The 23,138-nt window shown below is 40.5% G+C and overlaps 2 protein-coding genes and 2 non-coding genes across 5 annotated transcripts in view; 3 read left to right on the top strand and 1 right to left on the bottom strand.

The window, feature by feature from the left end:
* NDUFS1 (NADH:ubiquinone oxidoreductase core subunit S1) overlaps positions 1 to 12,615 on the bottom strand; it is a 45,295-nt gene extending 32,680 nt beyond the window's left edge. The window contains exons 1-2 of one of the 2 annotated variants that reach the window (XM_087882139.1): positions 12,439 to 12,615; positions 2,810 to 2,877 (exon numbers count right to left, since the gene is read on the bottom strand). In XM_087882139.1, the coding sequence (XP_087738265.1) occupies positions 2,810 to 2,873 (64 nt within the window). In that variant the 5' untranslated portion in view covers positions 2,874 to 2,877; positions 12,439 to 12,615. Of the gene's footprint in view, positions 1 to 2,809; positions 2,903 to 12,438 lie in introns of both variants that reach the window. The other variant, XM_060688129.2, reaches the window with a different exon arrangement.
* Positions 12,616 to 12,743: 128 nt separating this feature from the next.
* On the top strand, positions 12,744 to 20,470 carry EEF1B2 (eukaryotic translation elongation factor 1 beta 2). Its single transcript, XM_034431504.3, has 6 exons — positions 12,744 to 12,879; positions 13,995 to 14,117; positions 15,580 to 15,703; positions 18,149 to 18,215; positions 18,923 to 19,048; positions 20,277 to 20,470. The coding sequence occupies exons 1-6, from the start codon at positions 12,800 to 12,802 to the stop codon at positions 20,429 to 20,431; spliced, it is 675 nt and encodes a 224-aa protein (XP_034287395.1). The 5' UTR covers positions 12,744 to 12,799; the 3' UTR covers positions 20,432 to 20,470.
* Positions 18,005 to 18,080, top strand: LOC117675101 (small nucleolar RNA SNORD51). The gene has a single exon (XR_004594120.1). It is a non-coding gene; the product is annotated as a small nucleolar RNA SNORD51 (small nucleolar RNA).
* LOC117675106 (small nucleolar RNA SNORA41) lies at positions 18,485 to 18,618 on the top strand. Its single transcript, XR_004594121.1, has one exon. It is a non-coding gene; the product is annotated as a small nucleolar RNA SNORA41 (small nucleolar RNA).
* Positions 20,471 to 23,138: the final 2,668 nt, after the last annotated feature.

Here is a 23,138-nt window from a genome sequence, read left to right on the forward strand (position 1 = left end):
GGCTGGTCCTGCGGCCGGAGCCCTGCTGCCGTGGGCGTAAAGGTTGCAGAAGGAGCTTGTCTTCGAGGCGGCGGAGCAGAGGCCGAGCTCACGGCCGACACATCAGGCAACGATTGCGATACCCTCCTCGACAAAGCCAGAGGGACAGGAGAGGATGCTCTCATATGCGGTTCCGGGACAGTGCGGGCCAGCGAAGAGTCCGCAGCTCTCCTTGCCTTCTCGTACTGACGCTCAAAGGCCTTATGGCGTCTGAGGGCGTCCTTGTCAGCCGCAGCAGACGACTTAGATCGGTGGGACGAGCGGCTGGTGGAAGCAGACCGCTTGCCACCCTTGGACTTGTGGGATCTGGAGGACCTAGGAGGGCTGGTCTCCTGATCCATGTCAGATGACAGCGAGGAGTCAGCCATCACTGTTCCCAACAGGTACCCGACTCAGAATTATTATTATTATTTCTTTTTGGTACGTTGTACATGGGTGTATATGCAAATGCAAAAAAATATATAGTAAATTAATTAAGTAATTTACTTTTTTTTTTTTTTAAACAATATATACACCAACTGGAACTATTTACAATAAGTACTGATGACTAGATCTGTCCAAACTGCCTCCCAGTAAGTCCTGGAAGAACAGGAAAGGGGCCAAACAAACTTGATGAGGCCAATAACCAGGAGTGTAGCCCAGCGAGGCTAGCAGGTCCCTATAGGTCCTGTTACCCTTTGGCCTGTTTGGGATTACCTACAGCTGCCCCCCCCTTTTTTTTTTTGCAACGGGGAGGCCAGAGGCTGCCATTGCGCTCCGCCCTATGTATAATCCAAAATGGCGGGCGGAATCACCGAGAAGGGCTCCAAGATGGCAGCCGCCCTTCCCGAAGCTCCAAATTGGCGGGCGCACCACCAGCGGCTCCAAAATGGCGGCGTAGGCATGGAGCTCAGTTTGCACCAAACGCCCAGCAATTACCTCCAGCCACCCAGGGGAAAATGAGGAGGCCAGCGGCCCAGCGACGGCCGCGCAGACTCTCCAGCACGTCCCCACTCGCAGCCTCGACTCACAAACGAGCTGTAAAGGGCGACGCCGCCCGCACAGACCTGACGGGACTGGCGCCGCTTCACAATAATCTTCAGCCCGAATCAGTCGGGCGCCCACGCTGCCGCTTCTAATCACAGAGAGCCGGCTAGAAATAACTTACTGGTGGAGGGGATGCGACGGTGGAGGGGATGCGGCGGTGAACCGCCCAGCGCCCGCTCCACCAGCGGCAATCGCCCCACACGCTGAGCACAGAGCGGCCCGGGATTCCCAGGCACGCAACCGGCTATGCAGCTGACTCGTGGGCAGAAATTCTCCACTTCAGCTCTCCACTCACGAAAAAGAATAAATAAAGAGCCTACTCGCAATAACTATCCCAGGCACAGAGCGCAAAAAAACACCTCAGTCTGTCAGCAACTGAGAGAAAGACTGGGGTTGTATGGGTAAAGGGAGGCGTGGCTAGGGCACAGAGCAGGAGTAATGGATTTAAAAAAAGTTCTCTCACTTGCTGTCAGAGAAGAGGATCTTACCCAGCTATGGAGTGGAGACGCAGCGCTCTGGAAAATTCCTGAACATACCACTGTTCCAAAATTAAAGCTGAAAAATCACTGGATCCAGGATAGCCTAAAACCTAGAGCTACTCAGACTTTCTAGGGTTGAATTAAAACGTGTTCCTCTCCATCCTGGCTTTATAGCTTTGAGAAATTGAGGTCCTATAATTTCCATACACTCCAGCATTATCACTTGTTGATCCAGGGCAGAGATGTATAGCTGGGTATTATCATTATCACATCTGGTTACCTCTGAGCAATGCCCCTGAAAGCCATCTGTAGAGAGTAAGGCAGACAACCTTCATGAAGATTTGTGAGCTCAAAGTGACAACGGGGAAAAATTTTTGAAGGCCACAACAGAGAGATAGCTATTTGTAAGCTACTCAGACAGACACCTAATTCACGGGATTGTAAGAAAGGAGAGTAGGTACAGCATAGATAGATTTGCAAGATTCTGTCAATCTTAATAAAAATAGTTTTAATCTTGTTATGGAAATGATTTCTGTGTCTGGTCTACATGGGACCAACACCAACAAAGTATCCTGGATAACCATAGCTACTCCATCACACCTGCCCTGGGATCTTGGCTGATGCTGCACTCAAAATCCAAATATGCATGTTTCCAAGAGACTCCTCCCTCTGCATCCCCAAACTCTCTGTTAATACATGCCAAGTCAGACCTCTCATCAACCTATCATACAAAAGTTATACAAAATGAAAGAGAAAAATATCACTACCCTTAATTATGATAAATAGTAGCTTGGAAACCATTGCAACAATTTCAGGTCTCTGGAACTGGTTTCAATATTCTTAATGTTTCAAAAATAGGTATAAGCTGGTAGTAGTCCAAATTTTCATGCAACAAAGGACTAGATCTAACATCTTGAACAAATAAATAAGCACGAGTGTCCAGACCAAGAATGAAACAAGTAGTATGTTCAAATTGAGAAACTGAATGTATGTCTACAAACTAGTATACACTAAGACAGGCTTTGAGAATGCACATCATCAGTTATTTCAAGAAGCAACATTTTGTAATTGAATCCTAACACTAGATAGGTGCTGCGGTGGGCTGAGGGTTGCCAAATCCAAGAAAGGAAGTGACAATTACTTTTTGGAATCAGTGATTCTATCAATAACAGAACCCATGAAAAAATATGACATTAGCAAGCTCAATAATGAAAATTAACATGGAGAATCATCATATAGAGGATTTGAATAGAAAGTCAACTTACCGCATCCTGTAGTAGTCCGGGTAACACTAACAAGAGTCTTGTGGATAGCAGGGAGTCGCAGCATAGTGCTGAAAATAAATTTTAGGAAAAGCCCTATAAGAGGAAGTTCAAGCAATAGCTTTATAATTTAAAATTGTGAGAACCTAAGATTAATTCAGACTTTATAATGGCAATTTGAATACCATGAAACAGATAAGAGGATATATACAGGTAGTACTCAGTTTACGATCTTTCTTGGCACACTTGTTAAATCACTGTTGATAAGTTAGTAACACGCTTGTTAAGTGAATCTGGCTTCCCCATTGACTTTGCTTGTCAGAAGGTCGAAAAAGGTGATCACATGATCCTGGAACACTGCAACCATCATAAATAGGAGTCAGTGCGAAGTGTTTGAATTTTGAATCAGCTGCCAAGCCTCTGATGCCACCACAGTCATAAGTGTGAAAAACAGTCATCTGGAGTTCATAGGACATGGTGTGTCATTTCTGACACTTGCCACAAGTTTATACAGTCTTCTCTCTGAATCCCATGGGGATGCTCACCAAGACAACCCAATAATGGAGAGAAAGACCATACTATAATTTATTGTCATAGCTCTTACAACCCAGAAACTCCCTGGACTATTACCTATAAACAAATCATTCAATGGAGAGAATCTGGTGCAACAGCAGAGTAATATCTGAGACAAATCATTAAAGGGAAGAATAGAGAAGCTGTCTTTACCACTGCTTATTCTGTTTACTCTAAAGAAGAATAAAATGCAAAGTTCTCAAAAGGGTGCATGTATACAAAGGTTTCTTAACCTGCTTTAAGTACGCTGCAATTTTTGAGCCAACGAACAATGCAATAATTCAAACTCCTTAACAGAACTGAGTACAGGCCCCAGTTCTTAAATTAGTAGAAAAAAGATCAGTCTTTTTTGAAAACATGAGAAAATAAAAACCGTCTCTTACCCAAAAATTACTTCAAACCTTATGTAGAGGATGGGGAGGGGTGCACAAATTTGCCCTTTGATTTCACTATAAATAAAGCATGTATGTATGTATGTATGTGTGGAGAGAGGGGAGGAAGGAAGGGAGGGAAGGAGGAAGAGAGAAGAAAGAGAGAGAGAGAGAAAGAAAGAAAGAAAGAGAAAGAAAGAAAGAAAGAAAGAAAGAAAGAAAGAAAGAAAGAAAGAAAGAAAGAAAGAAAGAAAGAAAGAAATCATCACAGGAAGCCTTTCATAGTGACTTCACTAATCAATAAATCTACTTATTAGCCTTTATTAGCCTATATAGATTGGGATGTCCGCTTATCCATTTCCAATCCAGTTTACAAATAAAAATCTAATAATAAAAGCTTTTCAGCAACCTGATAGTCGTCTAATGAATTAAGCTGTAAGCATCACCTATTCTTCAATTTTGCCAGTCATTATATTTACAATGAAAATCATTATAGATGAGTGTTTCAAAAAAAAAATTACCATGAAAATCTGAAACTCTCCCAGGTCATATTTAAATTAACCCCAATATTTTTGCATTTTTCCCACTCCACATTGGGTATTGACTTTGACCTAAAATGAAAGTTGAGGTCTTCAATTACACCAATATAGAGAATAAAAATGGTTAAACAGAATGCAGAAGAGGAAGAATGCAAAAAACTAAATATAAATGTAAATCAAATCAATTTAAATATAATCATCACTAGCCAGGAAAGTTCATTTATTTAAATCACAATGTATTCACTTATCAAGAATTCTATAACCACTGTTTTAGTTATTTGATACAATTTGCAGTTTCTTTAGAATTAAGAAATAAAATATGAAAATAGTGTAGATTTCATTTTTACAACATAAAATCTTAAGAATATCCCTGCTACCTCAAGCTGAGGCCAATCTTAGTCCAGGAGTTTATTTTTCACAATGGCCAACTTCAATCTACTATACTGATCTTCTTACAATTTATGTATGACTAAATTAGGAATTAAAAAAAAATCCAAGCAAACCACTTTTGTAACATTGCCAATATAACTGCCCATATCCCATTTCATAGCCTGTCTTGTGTTATATGTATAACAAATATATATATTTCATATCTCACTCTTTCTTTGAGAATCTTTTTATTATCTTCCAACAGAACTTTCTGTCTTTCCCGGAACGTCAGCCTAAGGTCCCTGCAAGTTTTAAGATTTTTTGGAACTGGTTTGTCATTGCCTTCTAACACTGAGAAAAAAACACTGGCCAAAGGCACCCATCTAGCTTTGTGCCTGAAGTAGGAGTAGAATTCCCAGTCAGCTGGTTCCTAACATAGTGCCTTAACCAGTACTCAACTGGTTCTCCATATATGCATGTATATACAAACACATACAAACTCAGTCCTGAGCATTCCTACATAAACCTCATAGTTAGTGGGACATGGGCAACAGTACATTGGCTTGCAAAATATTCTTTAGAATAGACATCCTAGCTTGCATATTATTAATGTAAGCATGTTGGGATAAAACTGAATTTTGGTTGTTTTATGGCAAATAGGCAAAAATGAGTGGTAAGGACACAATACCAATCTAATGGCATTGTGTTCTTACCATTAGCAAAGAATGCTGTATAAGGTATGTCTAGAGCAGAGATCTTCAAACTTGGCAGCTTTAAGACTTGTGGACTTCAACTCCCAGAATTCTCCAGCCAGCTAGAATTCTGGGAGTTGAAGTCCACAAGTCTTAAAGCTGCCAAGTTTGAAGGCCTCTGGGCTAGGGGAAAGGATAGAAATTATGACAATTCCTAGACTTATGACCATTCATTCAGTGTGTTTGAAGTTACAACAAGCACTGAATGGAGGTTATGACCAGTCCTCAGAATTCCAGACACCCTAGCTCCCTGCTGCCACATGATTGCGAGCTGGGATTTTGGCAATGGTTCACACGATCAGTTACCAAGTGCAACACAATTACCATTTGCAAACGTCCATGCTGGCTTCTTCAGAAAGTGAAGTCACTGAGGTAAATCAGTCACACACACACACACACACTCTCTCCTCCAGCCCCTCTATGCTCATGCCATACATGCCACACCTCCTAACCTGCATGGTGCTTCTCACATAACACCTCATGACCTCCCTGACCCACCTAGTAGCCTCTTGCACATCCTTCCCAACCAATTCCTTCTTGCACACCCCACCTCATTTCCTCTCCAACCCCTCATGGCACCCCTCATGCTCCCCTTGACTTACATGGTGCATCTTATGCACCCCTGTATACCCTCCAACCCACACTACATTTTCAAGATTAAGATAATTTCACAGCAAATTTTATATTTTTTGCTACAATATTTGATTTTACATTCTTGCCTATCTTAAATGATATCAGAACATACACTACAAAACCAGGAGCATATTATTCAATCTCTTAAAGTCATACTTTAATCAATCTAAGAAGCAAAAATGGGTTCTGCTCTCACTTTTTGTTTCATTTTTTTATTCATCTCCCTCATTCTTTACACATACATCCAGGTTCTTTCTCCTTGCTTAGATATATCACAGAATTGACTTCCCTTCTGCACTTTTAGAGAAAACAATTGTCAATTTTTTTCAGTTCCATATTAATAAGCAGATAAAAATGAAAAGCTCCCAAGTCAGACTGAACTCCTGATGCACATATCTGTGTTGCTTTCTTGGCAGTGGTTGCTGCTGCCTTAGTCCTGTTCACTACTATGGTATTCAAAAACAAAGCTATCTCTTTGATAAACATATTTTAAAATAAAATATCCCTTTCCAATCATGTAAAGAAATCTGGATGAATACAACAGTCCAGGCTGAGAGAATACAATATACAAATAATGTTGTATATAATGTTAGCTGTAATCTTTTTTATTATTTATTTATTTATTTAATTTATATACCGCCCTTCTCCCAAAGGGACTCAGTACAGCCAGTATAAAACCCACAAATATAAAATTTAAAAAACAGTTTAAAAATATTAAATAGTTTGGCCCATAATTAAAATAAACAACCCAATTTAAATAATTTAAAAAAGAATAAAATTTTAAAAATTAGGCCAGCCTGGCTTGTTGAAATAAAAGCGTCTTGAGGGCCCGGCGGAAGGTGCGCAAGTCGGGAATCCTCCACATCTTGGGGGGCAATTCGTTCCAGAGGGCAGGAGCCCCCACAGAGAAGGCTCTCCCCCTGGGGGTCACCAGCCGACATTGCTTGGCCGACGGTTACCCGGAGGAGTCCCTCTCTGTGGGAGCGAGTTGGCCGGTGGGAGGCTATTGGTAGCAGCAGGCGGTCTTGTAAATACCCAGGTCCTAAGCCATGGAGCGCTCTAAAGGTGGTAACCAATACCTTGAATCGCACCCGAAGGACCACTGGAAGCCAGTGCAGCTCACGCAGGAGAGGTGTTACATGGGAGCGCCATGACGCTCCCATAACCACCCACGCGGCCGCATTCTGGACCAGTTGGAGCCTCTGGGTGCTCTTCAGGGGGAGCCCCATGTAGAGAGCATTACAATAGTCCAGGCGGGACTATTATACAGCTTATAGCATCCACTTCTGGCAAGGGATGGGTTGCACCTCACAAAGACTGGGAAAAATGTTTTCGGAAAATGACTGGCTCGATTTATCAGGAGGGCTTTAAACTAAAATTGAGGGGGGAGGATGACCAATCTTTAGATTCTCCAGGACCTAATTCCAAGCAACAACCGCTAGAAAGCAACTCAAATAATGAAGTAAGTAGGGATGGGAAGGAAAACAAACTCAAACCCCAAATAGGAGACATAGGAAGCATACCCAGAGTCAGACATAAAGATCTCAAGTGCCTATATACAAATGCACGAAGTCTGGGAAACAAACAGGGTGAACTTGAACTATTAATACATGAAGGTAGATATGATAATAGTTGGAACAACAGAAACTTGGTGGGATGAAACCCATGACTGGAACATACTGATAGAAAGATATAAACTTCAAAAAATCCAGACCCCATAAAGAAGAGATGGAGTTGCACTGTATGTAAAGGACCACTATATTGCTACAGAAATGCACAAAACCAAAGACAAAAACTTCCTAGAATGCATATGGGTCAATATAAAAGAAAAAAAGAATGACATGGCCATAGATGTATACTATAGGCCAATCAAGCAGAAAAAATAGATGTCCTTTTTGCCAACCAACACACACATGTAGGAAACACACTACAATAGTAATGGGGGACTTAAATTACCCTGATATCAATTGGAAAACTAATTCTGCACCAAGTAAGAAATCAAATAGGTTCCTAACCAACCTAGCTGACAACTTTTTGTCCAAAAGGTAGAGAAGGGAACGCTTCTAGAGGGACAGCCATACTGGACTTAATTCTTACAAACAGAGAAGTGATAGAGAGAGTTGAAACTGCAGGAACCTTGGGTGAAAGTTACCATGTCATACTAGAATTCAACATAACACAAACATAAGCAATAGAACATAATGATACCAAAGTCTTAGATTTTTTTTTAAAAAAACTGATTTTAATAAACTCAGAGAGAACTTAGGAAATATTCTTTGGATGAAAATCCTAAAGGGAAAAACAAGAATCTTGGGAAACTCTGAAAAGTATGATCATAAAAGTCCAGACCAGCACAATACCACTGAGAAAGAAAAATAAGAAATCCAAGAAGAAACCAGCATGGCTGCACAAAGATCTCTCTGACAAATTGAAAGACAAAAAGGACAAGTACAAAAAATGGAAAGAGGGACACGCAACTAAGGCAGAATATTAGCAGATAGCCAGAATCTGCAAAGGCTTAGAATGAACAAAGACTTGCAACGAAAGTCAAAGTTAATAAAAAAAAAGTTTCTTCCAACAAGAAAAAAATCAAGGAAACAAGAAGATGGCAAGGAAGTAACAGGCAAGAGAGAGAAAGCAGAGCTGCTTAACTCATTCTTTATATCAGTCTTCAAGCAAAAAGAAATTATAGCCCAACCTACCAAAAACGTAACTGTAAAAGACAGACTAGAAATAAAAGTTAAAGTAAGCAAAAAAATAGTAAGAGAACACCTGTCTGATCTTGATGAACACAAATCACCAGGACCTGATGGATTACATCTCAGAATTCTAAAGAAGCTGGCAGATGTCATCTCACAACCACTGCACCACATCTTTCAAAAATCCTGGAGCATCAGGGAACTACCAGAGGACTGGAAAAGAGCTGTGATGGTTCCCATCTTCAAAAAAGGGAAAAAACAGACCCAGGAAACTACAGCCTAACATCAATACCCGGAAAGATACTGGAAAAGATAATAAAAAAACATCTGCCAACACCCTAGAAACAAGAAAAGTAATAATTAGCAGTCAGCATGGGTTTGTTAAAAACAGATCATGCCAAACCAATCTTATTTCATTCTTCAACATACTGACTAGATTAGTAGACTAGCAAATACTGCGGACGTAATATACTTAGACTTCAGCAAGGCATTCAACAAAGTAGACCACAACCTACTTCTTCTTAAACTAGAAAAAAGTGGGATAGATAGCATCAGCACCAGATGGATTCGCAACTGGCTGACAAACCATACTCAACAAGTAGTCCTTAATGGGTCTAAGTCTACATGGAAGGAAGTAAGCAGTGGGTACCACAAGGTTCCGTCTTAGGCCCAGTACTCTTCAATATCTTCATAAACCACGGGTCTCCAACCTTGGCAACTTTAAGACTTGTGGACTTCAATTCTCAGAAGCTTTGCTGGCTGAGGAACTCTGGGAGTTGAAGTCCACAAGTCTTAAAGTTGCCAAGGTTGGAGACCCCTGTCATAAATGACTTAGATGAGGGAATAGAAGGGGAACTTACCAAATTTGCAGATGATATTAAACTGGCAGTAATAGCTAATACCCTAGAAGATAGGCTCAAGATCCACATGGATTTTGACAGACTTGAACACTGGGCCCTATTTAACAAAATGAAATTCAATATAGACAAAAGTAAAGTTCTACACTTAGGCAAGAAAAACCAAAAGTACATATAGACTGGGTGAAACCAGGCTTAATAGCAGTAACTGTGAGAGGAATCTTGGAGTCTTAGTGGACAACCAGCTAAATATGAGCCAGCAGTGTGCAGTGACAGCCAAAAAAGCCAATGAAATCCTAAATTGCATTAACAGAGGGATACAATCAAGATCAAGTGAGGTACTAACTTATAAAGTACTAACAATAAAGCCTTAGTAAGACCACACCTAGAGTACTGCATCCAGTTTTGGTCACCACACTATAAAAAAGATATTGAGACGCTAAGACAAAGTGCAGAGAAGAGCAACCAGGATGATTAGGGGACTGGAGACTAAAACATATGAAGAACGGTTACAGGAACTGGACATGGCTAGTCTAGTGAAGAAAAGGACCGGGAAGACATGATAGCACTGTTCCAATATTTGAGGGGCTGCCACAGAGAGGAAAGGGTCAAACTATTTTCCAAAGCACCTGAAGGCCAGACAAGGAATAATGGATGGAAACTGATCAAGGAGAGATTCAACCTGGAAATAAAAAGGAATTTTCTGACGGTAAGAACAATCAACCAATGGAACAGCTTGCCTTCGGAAGTTGTGGGAGCTTCATCACTGGAGACTTTCAGAAAGAGATTGGACTGCTATTTGTCAGAAATGGTGTAGGGCAGTGATGGCTAACCTTTTTGCTGTTGGGTGCCAAAAACGGGGGGAGAGCGGGGGGATCGTGCGTGTGTGCCCACCCCCATAATTCAATGCCCACCCGTGCCCTGCCCTCCCGTGCACGTGCTCCCCCCGCACTCTCCCCACTTTTGGCACGTGATGGCACAGTGGGCCCATTTTTCACTCTCCCCAGGCTCCAGAGACTTTCTAGGAGCCTGGGGAGGGCAAAAACAGCCTTCCTCAACCCCCCTGGATGCCCTCTGTAGGCCGGAAACAGCCCATTTCCTGACTTCCGGTGGGTCCCGAAGGCCCGAAAATCAGCTGGCCGGCAGGCACATGTGTGCTGGAGCTGAGCTAGGGCAACGCTCATGTGCCCTCAGATATGGCTCTGCGTGCCACCTGTGGCACCTGTGCCATAGGTTCACCATCACAGGTGTAGGGTCTCCTGCTTGGGCAGGGGGTTGGATTAGATGATTTACAAGGTCCCTTCCAACTCTGTTAATCTGTTTTCCACTGAACTTTACACATCACAAGTGTCTTTTTAATAATAGCAAGGCATTGTGTGAGCATATGTAGTTAAAATACACTACAAGCCAAACAATGATTTTAAGATTGTCCCATGAATAATAGCTAACACTTTCATAGTGATATCCTCTAGATCACAATCAATTTATAGATTTCAGCTCAACCTTTTATATAGATTTGATGGTTTGAAATCTTCAGCTGTTCTGAAACTAAGTCAAAAATCTTAAATCCAAATTTCTATTCAGAGATATATTTTTCGTCTACAACCATATCCTATGAATACATTTTAAGAATCAGGAATTTGTGAGCAAGAGAAGGCATCCAGATTTTTAACAAGTGGGTGGAACTGAGTATTTACAGAAATTGATTTTGTTTGCAACTTTTATAAAATACAAGGAACTTTAAACGTGTTATGTTTATTAACATAAGCAATATCTCTGGTTTCAATTCAAACAGCATTAGATGCAGTTTAATTAAATGGCGCCCCTTTCATACATCTGTTCTGCTACTGAAAAAATGTTAAGAAAGGCTTTGTAATTGTTACTTAATAAAAATAATAGGACCTGTTGCTCGATGACGATTATTCCTAACATCCCCAGGTAAATCTGAGTCCTGAGCAAATCACATAAGCACTTCCAATAAACATTTCTAATGGAAAGAAAAAGGGGGCTGAGCCTGGTTGTCAACAGACTGCAGCAAACTTCCGGGGGCAACAAGGCAACCCTGCAATCTTAGGTAGCTACATATGGTAAACAGTCCAGCAACCGCTGTGCAAAATGAAATCAACCCTGGTTTTAAAAGCTGCAGCCTTCATGAGCCAGGGGGATAACATCTGCTATTGTAACACTGAACACGCTAAATCCCAAATCTAATTAAACATATGCACAAACGTTACCAAGATCGCACGGTGACTCTTGCACGGGCTGGTTCAAAGAGCTAAAAAACAGTACGGTAACATTCCGGGGGTGGGGTGGGGGGGTTTCAATGGAAGCCTTAAAGCTAGATTGCTGAATATGTATGTTTTTTTTAAAAAAATCAAGGTATTAAACCGATTCTTGGTCTTGCCCTACACCACGCGTGCTGAATGAACACGGAATCAGACGGAGCTCCTATGAGCTGAACTGCACTTGCACATCCCCGCGGCCTCTCCGTCCTTTCCAACCCTCCGGTTCCTGCGCGCTTCTTGCCACGTGATGATAACACTTCATTCGCGCTTAGGAACCCGGTTTGCACCGAAAACTCCCTAAAGGGGCCGTTGCGTTTGCAGACCAATGAAGGAGGAGACTCGCGCAGGTGAGAGGGAGGACGGAGTTGTCCACCGGCAGCAGGTGGGGCGGCAAAAAGAAAACAAAGCAAGTCCACAAAGGTGGTCGACCTCGGTCAAGGGCGTCCCCGTCAAGCCCCTCCCGCTTCCTCCTCCTCAGCGCCAGGAAGAAGCCCTCCTTAAGGGACCGCCTTCTCGCTCGACCAGCCGCCCGCCACCTTTTTTCCCCTTGTTACCTCCGCGGCAGGGGAGGCTCCTCGACCTCAAAACAGAACTCCCCTCTGACGCTCTCTCCAGTAAAATAATGGCGGTGCCGTCGGCAATTTCCGCGAGACGCTCGCTAATTTCCGGCCTCCTGGAAAGACCGGCCGGAAAACGCGCGCGACTTTCTCTGGAGGGCAGAGAGGAAAAACGAGGGGCGTGCGCGGCGGAAGGATATTATCTCTAAGGAAGTACGTGCGGAAGGATCCGTTGTGGCCTATATAAGCACCGCAGAGAAGAGACGCGTTCTCTTTGGGACGGCGGTGTGCTGGCGGGTGGTTGCCGGCTGGAGGTTTTCCTTCTTCTCCCATTGCAACTGACAACTTCGGCGCCATCATGGGATTTGGGGACCTGAAATCTGCCTCCGGCCTGCAACTCCTGAACTCCTTCTTGGCAGATAAAAGTTACATCGAGGGGTGAGGGGCCCGGTCAGCAGCTTTCTCGCGTCTTGTCTTGCTGTGCGGGGGAACCTTTGAGAAAAGCGTTTCTTTCTCCGCTCGCTCTCGGCGTTGTAGGCCCTTCGTCGACATGCTTTCCCAAGTAAAGTTGGGGGGAGGGTCGTGCGGTGAGGCCTGGCTAGGAGCTTTAATAGCCACCCTGTGATCAGATAAGAGTGAAAGAGCGGGCGTTTCCTTTTTACGCTCCTTTATAACAATATCGAAGGCAAGGGCCGTAATTGCATTATAACGAATTCGGCATCATTCTCATCGTCGTCATCCATGGAACGTTCAACTTTGTTTTTTATCTACGTTACCTTGGTTTTGTTGTTCCGAAACCGTATGTGGTTCTTATTTTATTGGCGGAGAACGTGCTCTAGGAGGGGAATGAATTGGCTAACGAAAGGCCGCCCAGCGGGGATTTCAGTCAATACCTTCTGCAGCTCAAAAGGTCCTACAGCAGATGTCAGATCTATTTTTATAAATGAGCTTGTGTTGGAAATGAACTTTGCAATTACCTGTTTTTATTATAAAAACAGTTTATGGAAACATTATGGAATGAAGTGGGGGGGGAGAGAATTGAAACTAGTCTGTGATCCTGAGTTGCCAATGGCATGGAACAATTTTTATTTGGGGTTAATTGGTAGATTTAATACACAACACACCCCTAGGTATGTCAGATATAAATGAAGCTGCAACTTCTAATTATTGCTTTTGACAAGGATTTTCCACTCCTCTTTTCTTGTAAATCCATCTACTTCAGTATGAAGATACGTTATGGCTGTGGTCAATCCATCCTACTAAAGAACCCGATCTGAAGGTCACAATTTAACCCCGGGACAGGGTTGCTCTATTCAAACCTTAGTGGACTGGATATGAAAGGGAAATGTCTGCTAGTTCCCATCAGACAGTTGCATCTGAAGAGCCACCTAGTGTCAACTGTTAACAAGTTCAGCCACTCTGTAATTTTCCCAAAGGTGAAAGTTGCAAAGCTACTATAGAATCCATACTATTGGTGTTTAATTTATAGTAATTATGGTACGTCTTTGGTAAGTTAAGGTGGCTTTGCTAATTAAAATTCATGATTCCTGCAGGTATGTTCCATCACAGGCAGATGTTGCTGTATTTGAAGCAGTTGGTTCATCCCCTCCTCCTGAGTTATACCATGCCCTCCGGTGGTACAACCACATTAAATCTTATGAGAAACAAAAAGCAAGGTGAGGCTCATTTCTGCTATTTGCATTTCTGTTTCTGGTCTGCCTACAGTTTGTGTTTCAGATGAAGCTCAAAGAAATATAAAATATTCTTTTTTCAGAAATCTAGAGTTTGGGATATTTTTCCAATGGGGATATGGAAAATATTCTTTGCATAGGAAGCTGCCAAGGATGGCCCATGTTTCCAAAAAAGTAGATGTTGGACTGTTCTGGTCTAACTCAGAATAACAGGGCTATTTTAAGCCAGGCAGAAGTAGTTTGGGAGAGGAATGGGGAAAAGACCAGGGATGTTGGTGGCTAAGGGGAGAGAGAGAAGGGAAGAGTTGGGAAGATGGGGATTCCTTGGAGTGTATCATACTGAGATTGTGACAAGGGAGAAAAGGCATTGGAAGATAGGGGGTAGGCTATATGTTGTCCATCTCGCTATCAAAAATGATTCTGGGTGGAAGAAGGCACTGGAAAGATGGAGAGTTCCAAAGAAAAAGACGGCAACTTGCATGAACCTTGTCTGCTTGCTCACCTGAATATGTTTTACTCTGAACAAAATGAAACTTAAACGTTTCCCACTTTTGTACAGTAGCCATTAATATAAAATTCACCATTCTGTATTTCTAAGAAAGTAAGCTCTCTATATTAGTATTTGTATAACTGGGTAGTTTTAAATTTGTAATTCACTTTTCCTGATGAATGTCATTGAACAAATTGTATTATAAACTTGCAGGTAGTCCTTAGTTGGGATCAGAATTTCTGTTGTAAGTTGTTGCAGTCATAAGTCATCACATGACTTAGTTTTACAACTATTTTTTCAGTGGTCATAAATTGAATCACTAGTTGCAAGTATGAATCCAACTTAACCAATGTCATTTTTTGCCAAAACCCAGCAAAAAACATAATTGCAAACTAGCTGTCAATGCCTGAATTGTAATCACATAATTACAGGAGTAGGGTGACAGTTGTAACTTCAAATTTAGATAAGTGACTTTCTTGGAGGCTGTTGTTAATCAAATAGTTACAAGTCAAGGACTACCTATACAAGAGATGGAGTGTTTACACTTTAAAATGAGCTTTCATAATCCACATAATCTAAATCTTATCCAAGTAGATTTAGAAAATTCCCAATTTCAGAAAACGTTATTTAATCTGATTTTATATTTAGTAATAAATAAAAACCTCTGAAGACACTTATTGGCATTGTTAGCTGAATCAGTGACAGCAAGTCTCCCTTATTGATGCTCAGACCTGTGCTGGAGATACCTTATAAGTAACATTTAAATTGCAATTTGCCTGCAGGGCATCAGGTGCCTATGAAGTTGGCATCTAGTATCTTACCTTTGAAATTTCAATATGTTTAAGGACAGCTGTTAATTGGTTGGCAAAGGGAGGCTGCACTTCTACAGCTTTATTCTGGACAACACTGAAGTAACAGGAATGTACAGTCAACAATTAAATGCTGTCTGTTTTCTAGTCTGCCTGGTGTGAAGAAAGCTTTGGGAAAATATGGCCCTGCAGATGTTGAAGACAGTACAGGCACAGGTGGAGATAACAAAGATGACGATGACATTGACCTTTTTGGTTCTGATGAAGATGAGGTATCCCAAACTTCTTCCTGTTAATTTTGTGTGGCGCTTACATAAAAAGCAGCATGAAATTAATTGAATTATGTAATAGAATATAATGCAGTTCAGATTAAACAGTTAAAACACTGTGTGAGACACTATCTACAATACTGCCCAATTGGGCTAGCTTGCACATCACAGTATTGTAATGGAATATATTTAGCTTCTCAGTTGAAGGATTTCAGTGTTCCTTCAGAGGTTACCCAGCTTATTATTTTCTGTTTGCCATTACAATCACATCTAATCCTAATTCATATCAGCCCCATGTGTGAAGCAAGGTACACAGTTGATTTGGAATTCTTTTCAACTGGTTGGTGGTCTGAAGGAGGAACAGTTGTGTGTAAAATCTATTGCATCGAAAGATCATTTTAAATGAGAGCAAACCCTATTTCCTATTAGCAATGATGATGCTAGTAGTGTAGTGATACCTCTGCAAGAAAACAGAGAAGCTCAGAGAGCACAAAGGACCACATAGTTACAAATGCTCTCTTCTATAGAAGGATCATTCTCTTGATAGAGAGAATTGGCTGCCAACATGAAATTCTGCAGAGATGATGTGTGAGGAAAAACGTTTCACTTCAAGAGCCAAATGGCTCCTAATAACTATCTCAGTTATTTAGGAAAAAATGTAACTTTTTCATCTTGCGATCGAAGCCATGACCAATATAAATTATCTCACATAACCGAGGCTTGCTTTTTCTAAGCAGCATGAACCCCCAATAGAGCCAGGTCAGTCATTCCTTCATTTAACTGAGAGTGAGGGCACTGGAGCAAATGGACACATGGTTTCTTTAAAAACTGACAAACTAAATCACTTAGTTTAGAGATAAACACACTACAGAGTCCACTTGGAGCTGGAGATGAGGGTAGCAGAGAAGACTTAGTAACTTGGTTATTATCTGGCAAATTTGGCCTACAGTTTTGAACCAAGTCTGTTTATATTATTGAGATTCTTTTCAGATCCTATATCTTGCAAAGGGATATGAGATTTGGAAAGAAATTAGTGTTGCTAGTTTTTTAATCATTCCTAACAATAAACATTGAACTGGCCCTGTTATTTATTTATTATTAATTTATTAATAAAATTTATATGCCACTCTATATCCGAGGACTCAGGGCGGCTCACAACAATAAAACAACCAGTTAAAATTATAAAATACATAATGTACGTATAAAATTTATATTAAAACCCCCAAAATCTAAAAACCCTCTCAGTCCAGGCTGGGTCCTGAGAGGTCCAGCCTCTCAGTTATTGCTTTATGGTCATTAAAAAAATTTAGTAATTATATACTAAATGTAAATATTGTATACTTCGGTCCAATACAACCAAGAAGGTAGCTTTGCAGTTGTATCTCAGATATACTTGAGTGTTTAAACCAATATCATTTGGGATTTAAACAAGGATGTGAAATTAAAATTTGTTTAGTGAATGAAAAGGGAAAGTTGGAATGTGGTTTTATTCTTTTGGAACTTTCTGTGGCCTTCAATGCAATTTGACCATCGTGTCTTTTGGGGTTACCTGATAAATCTGGGTCTTAGTAATCATTGTAGTTGTTAGAATTTTGTTTTATCCAGAATAGAGACTATTGTTTCTTATATCTCAATAAAAGGATAATGCTCACATTGAGAATTATTTTAGATTCTAAGCTGTTCCTTCACTACAAAATAGTGGCAGAGATGAGTGCATTTGAACAATAATTTGTGGTAATAGCTAGTTCCAAGTGATCATATTGGGCAACAGTTTTTCCCTAATAGGTGATTTCAGACGATGAAAAATAATCCCTTGAACTTTGCAAAATAATTCAATCTTTTATTTAGCCATTTAATTGATGGGTTGTGTTGTAACTTAAGATTTGCAATTATGTTAATTTTACCTTATTTTTGAATTTATTGTATCTTAATGTTAGCCTTTTTTGTGTGTGTGCTATATTTTAGTGGAAACACTTGGTATAAACCTAAGAAATCATTCGATAATGCTTTACTCTGTAAAACCATGGTACATAGCACAATCTATCCAACCTTCACTGACTTTGAAAAAAGCAAGTAAGCTTAAATCACAGTAAATTTTGAATGGATGACTGGGAAAGCCCAGTAGTAGTCTAGACTGGGAAAACAAATAAAAAAGGTTCTAGAAGATAGCAGTCACAAAGCACTTTTGTGTTTTTGTCAGACACTTGAGGGGAAGCTTTACCTTATATTCTGTAATGCATATTAAAGTCGTCTGTAGATGGTGTTTTAAAATTAAAATCTCATCTCATTTTTCAAAGCTTTGAATTGGTGACATGATGAATAAAACCAAATCACCATCTTTCGTCTGAAATTATGATGATTTGTTTTTCTGAAAGATCCAGTTGAGTTTGAGCTTGATAAGGAAATAATTGCTTTATTTTATTTAACTTCGTTTTTTCATTTCTTCAGGAAAGTGAAGAAGCAAAAAAGTTAAGGGAGGAACGGCTTGCTCAGTATGAATCAAAGAAGTCCAAAAGTAAGTTATTAGTCCTGCAGCACTCCTTAAATTTACTCAGTCTGAATTATTTCCTAGATTAACTGTAATCTGTCTAAACTCACTCGTATAAGTATTACAGATATATTTCTTATTACAGGTATTGCTTTGATTTAAAGTGTCATTACAGTTCAAATGTCTGAATACAGGTGAAGATAAATTCACAGGACTATAGAAGTAGTATAACATCCTGCTTAAATTATGTGTTTTTCTGTCAATGGTGAAATACTGATTTCATAGCAAATATGTGATTCCACAGGTACTGGCCTGAAACTGTTCTGTACTGTAGCAGTTGCAGTATTCCGACTGTGGGAAAATAGCTGTTACGCTTGCAGAATGCTCCTTTCCTGACCAGGAGAAGAGAGTTTTGGTGTAACAAACAATATCATATCTTGTATTCTTCTCCTATGCTGATTAAATTTAATCTTATTTTGCAGTTTACAAGTTTTAAACATTTAGTGCGTAATACTTTTAGCTTTTTTCTAAGTAGAAACAGCATTTGTAAGGAAATTTGTTACAATAGAGTTGCTATGATGATGTTATCCATTTAGTCATGTCTGACTCTTGGCAATTCTCTGGACCAGGTCTCTCCACATCTTCCAATCTTGCACTACTTTGGCAATTGCTATAACTTCTTGAAATTATGTAAAACAACCTGCTTTTATTGAGTTATTCTTTGGTTTCTCTAGAACCAGCACTGGTTGCCAAGTCATCCCTTTTATTAGATGTAAAACCTTGGGACGATGAGACAGATATGTCCAAATTGGAGGAGTGTGTCCGAAGCATTCATGCTGATGGCTTAGTGTGGGGATCTTGTAAGTAACTGGTTGGAGATAGAAAAATTATGACTTACTACTTTTAGAGTACACTTCACGTGCATAAAATCTATGTATAGTTGAATTGCTTCTTAAATCATGTCCCCAAAAATTCATAGAGTTTATTGTTTCCATTTCCCAAAATCATGGGCTTTTTGTTGAGAACTTCCAACTAGTGTAGTAGGGCCAGTCAAATTCCTTACTGAGTACCCCAAAATGGAATTTTGGCTGTGTTGTGGACTAATAGTATTTAGACTTATATACCACCAATAGTGCTTCACAGCACTCACTGGGTGGTTTATAATGTCAGCATTATTTGCATATTGCCCCTAACAATCTGGGTCTTCATTTCATTGACCTCAGAAGGATGGAAGTCCTTGAGTCTTGTCAAAATCGAACTCAGGCTTTGGGGAAAGTTTGCCTGCAATATTGTATTCTAACCACTGCGCCACCAGGGCTCCTAGACTAGGTCATTGAATTATTATGGCCCCTGTAATTTACAGTACCTTATCACATCCTCTATTTGAGAGTCTTGAGATGCATATAGAGGTGAATTATTTTTCCCTATAGAACCTCTTAAGTAAAAGTTCTCTTTGCACCTGATAGGCGGATGTATGTGGACTAACATTTTCTTCATCACTCCATTGTTTTTGCACAACATATATATCCACTGACATGGAAACAGCTTTTAAATTTACCAAACTTTCTTACCTTCTTGCAAACAACAATGTCATTAGCACATTACTTTAAACTGGGTTTATTACTTATTGCTGCTCCTGCATATGATAGTCTTCAATGCACTTACGTTTACTGAAAGGTTCCAATAGGGAAAATTACCTAGGTTTACTACAGCATTTGAAACTTAAATGATGAATGTTGTAGGACAAAGGTTATGTCTCTGCAACATTCATCATTTATAGCAATAAAGTATTGCCATAAATCAGTTTGGTGTCACTTGTCCAGACTGACACATTTTATTAAAGACATAACTAAATAGAGCGCTACTAGAATCCTCCTATAAAATGAATGGCAGGGACTATCTAATTTTCCCCCTTTTAAATTCACTTCTTGGTTGCTGTACTTCAGAGGGAGTCCCTATATGAGGGGAGCTGTAATTCAAGTTCCTAAATGCTTGCTTCTACACATTATCCACACTGAATATCTATTAAAGGGGATAAACATATAGAGTAGATTATCTGTTTTAACAGTTGTTTTATTATCTTTCTAGCCAAACTAGTTCCAGTTGGTTATGGAATAAAGAAACTTCAAATTCAGTGTGTAGTTGAAGATGATAAAGTTGGAACTGATATGTTGGAAGAGAAGATCACTGCATTCGAAGATTATGTACAATCAATGGATGTGGCAGCGTTCAACAAAATTTAAGTTGTGGTAGCTTCTGGAATAAAAATATTGCAGCAGAAATGTTGTGATTTATTGTCTTCAGCTATTTGATTTTTTAAAAATGGAGTTTTCAATTGAAGTTTGTAGGCTAAAAGGAAATACTGTAATTTGAATTCTTCGCTTCAGAGATAGAAGGTGGTTCTACCATAGACCCCCTCTTATCTTGGGAGGAATTCCAAGTTGTGATTTTACACTGGTGAACCAAATCCCCCCTAATTAATTAAATAGTTCTTTACCTGACATAGTGGGTTGCTCTGACATTGAAAGCACTGAAATGGAGGAGTTTAAAAAGTTAGATGGGTAAACCAGAGGATGGCTTATTTTATAAGACTCTCCTCAAATTTAATGGTGTGTATAAACTATCTAAGGAGAATTCACTTAAACCCACCATACACGTAAACAAATGGATCATCAGATTAATCAAGGCAAAAATACTTCTAGTTCATAGATAAAGGTTGGATAAGATGCCCAAAAGATGCCCTTAGTAGTATAAGATTGGTCTATCTGACCTGCTAAATATGTCAAATGCATTCATTGAGTGATCTTGGATCACATGAGATCTCAAATGCCTTTATGTAGTAAATGTGTTGTCATCTTCATCATGATTCTGAAAGCTCAATAATTATCAGGACACAGACACATGAACACCTCAGCCCCACAAGCTATCATAAGTGTAGTTATCGTCTTCTATGCTGTTGATAGGTACCTTTAGAGTTTTTGACTTGGAATGCATTTGAAAAACTGATGGAAGGCTGGTTGGTTGGCTGCTTCTGCTTTTATAATGGTGTTTGTTCATCTTTGTCTTTTGAGCATTGCATCCATTTATGTCTCTGTCCATGGAACCTTTGAGGGTTTTTTTAAAATGCTTTACTAGTTGGCTTCCTAATCTTAGGGTTGTATGCTCTTTTGGATCTTGCTGAAGCAGTTTGTGGTATGCTTTGGTGCAAAGGTATGTTTGAAAGTGTTGCTTTGAGATCTGTTTACTGCATTACTTCAGTCTATCCCTTTGGCACTGAAAGTGCAAAAAAGATTGTTTTCTGAGCAAGGATGCAAATATGACTCAAGATTACTTCTTTGTTCTGTTAATGTACTTTACATTTAAGATGTAAATGTTGGCATCCAGACAGGCAAGGATTGATTTGAATTTGGTCCTTGTGTGGGCCTCACTCCTGAGCAGCCTCTCTCTCTCTTGCCCCCCTTCCCCAATGCAGAAAATCTCCACTGCAGATGAATCTTGTAGTGAAGGAGAAATCCATATTTCTTATTCTTTTGGGGTAAGGTTGGGCATAGGCAAAATATTCTAAAACAGTTTTAAAAGCAATTTAATGGACTGACTGGAATTGAATACTTTCTGCCCGGATGTCTTAGTCTCTAGAGGATGCAACTGACTGGAAAGGACTTTTCTCTCTTTTGAAAAAGACTCAAAACCCAGACATTCTACTAGTAATCTATGTTCCCTTCATTTAGCATAAAGTAAACACAGAGCAAATAATATTGTACTACTGAGTTCAAGGAAAGCTAGAGCTAGAAAATGTGGGCAACAAAGCTCCAGATAAGTGCTAGGTGATGGCAACCTATAGAGCTTTCTATATCTTTCCTGCTGATACTGGCTGCCTGGATTTGTGTGCAAGCCCCCAGGGCTGGGGTCTGCAACAAACACTCAAAAGAGCCATTTGGACCTGTTTCCCACAGAAAAGAATATACGGGGAGCCACAAAACCTGGGTGGGTGTGGCAAGCTTGATGTCACTCCCACCCAGTCACATGACCACCCCTCTAGTCACGCTTACCCAGCCATTAAAAAACACTGGGAACCACAAAACCCTTTTGACATCTCTCTCCCTCTCCCCACTCGCCCTCTCTGTCCCTCCCTCTCTTCCCATCTCTGTATCTCTATCCCCCTTCTCTCTCTATGTCTCTGTCTGTCCCCCCTCTCTCTATCTCTCTCCCTCTCTATGCCTCTGTCTCCCCCTTCTCTCTCTCTGTGCCTATGTGTGTCTCTCCCCTCCTCTTTCTTCCCCCGCTCTCCGGGGTTAGCCCGCTTTTCCCACTCCCCTGAGCTTTACTCCTCTAGCGGAGTGGTGCTGCAAGCCAGTGTCTCCGAGTAGAGAGCAGATTGCGTATCTCCCCAAGCGACTGAGGCACACCCAACACCAACAAGGGCCAGAAGAAGCTCCAGCAAGAGTGAGGCGCTGGAAAATCAGCCCTGACCGCTTCTCCATCCCCCACCGTCGCCCTTACCTTCTCAGGCTAGGCAAGGAGTGACTGGGAGGGGAGAGCGAGTGGCAGGACCAGCCAATGGTGGGATCACCTGATGGAGCCACAGTAGAGGGCCCAAAGAGCCAACACCCACGCCAGGGCAAAACACAAATCCTGTTTCAAGTTTTGTTTTGATGAAATTCAGAACACGCATAATTGGCTCACATTTTTTTCTGCCAAGCCAATCTGAATCATTTTGCTGAAACACTTAGGATGAAGTGCTTTGCAATCAAAAAAACATTTTCTGTTTTATGCAGCCCTGCATTCCATTTTACAGTTTTGGCTTAAAAATAACTTGCTGTATAATTTTCCCCACACACAAGTCTACATGGTTACTTAGCTGTCCCTTCTATTTCAGGATAGGTAGAAATTATATTAAATTACCTACTTCTGGACATTTAGCAAGAAATTCAAAGATGTAGAACTCTACAG

This window comes from Pantherophis guttatus, chromosome 1, assembly GCF_059756535.1.
Source record: "Pantherophis guttatus breed Tessera chromosome 1, ASM5975653v1, whole genome shotgun sequence".
Taxonomy (NCBI): Eukaryota; Metazoa; Chordata; class Lepidosauria; order Squamata; family Colubridae; genus Pantherophis; species Pantherophis guttatus.

Bases quoted from the DNA above. Each gene is read 5' to 3' on its own strand.
- EEF1B2 (XM_034431504.3), top strand. From the start codon at position 12,800: ATGGGATTTGGGGACCTGAAATCTGCCTCCGGCCTGCAACTCCTGAAC. The intron at 15,704-18,148 runs GTATCCCAAACT...TCATTTCTTCAG, and splicing joins TTGGTTCTGATGAAGATGAG to GAAAGTGAAGAAGCAAAAAA. The intron at 19,049-20,276 runs GTAAGTAACTGG...TTATCTTTCTAG, and splicing joins TGGCTTAGTGTGGGGATCTT to CCAAACTAGTTCCAGTTGGT.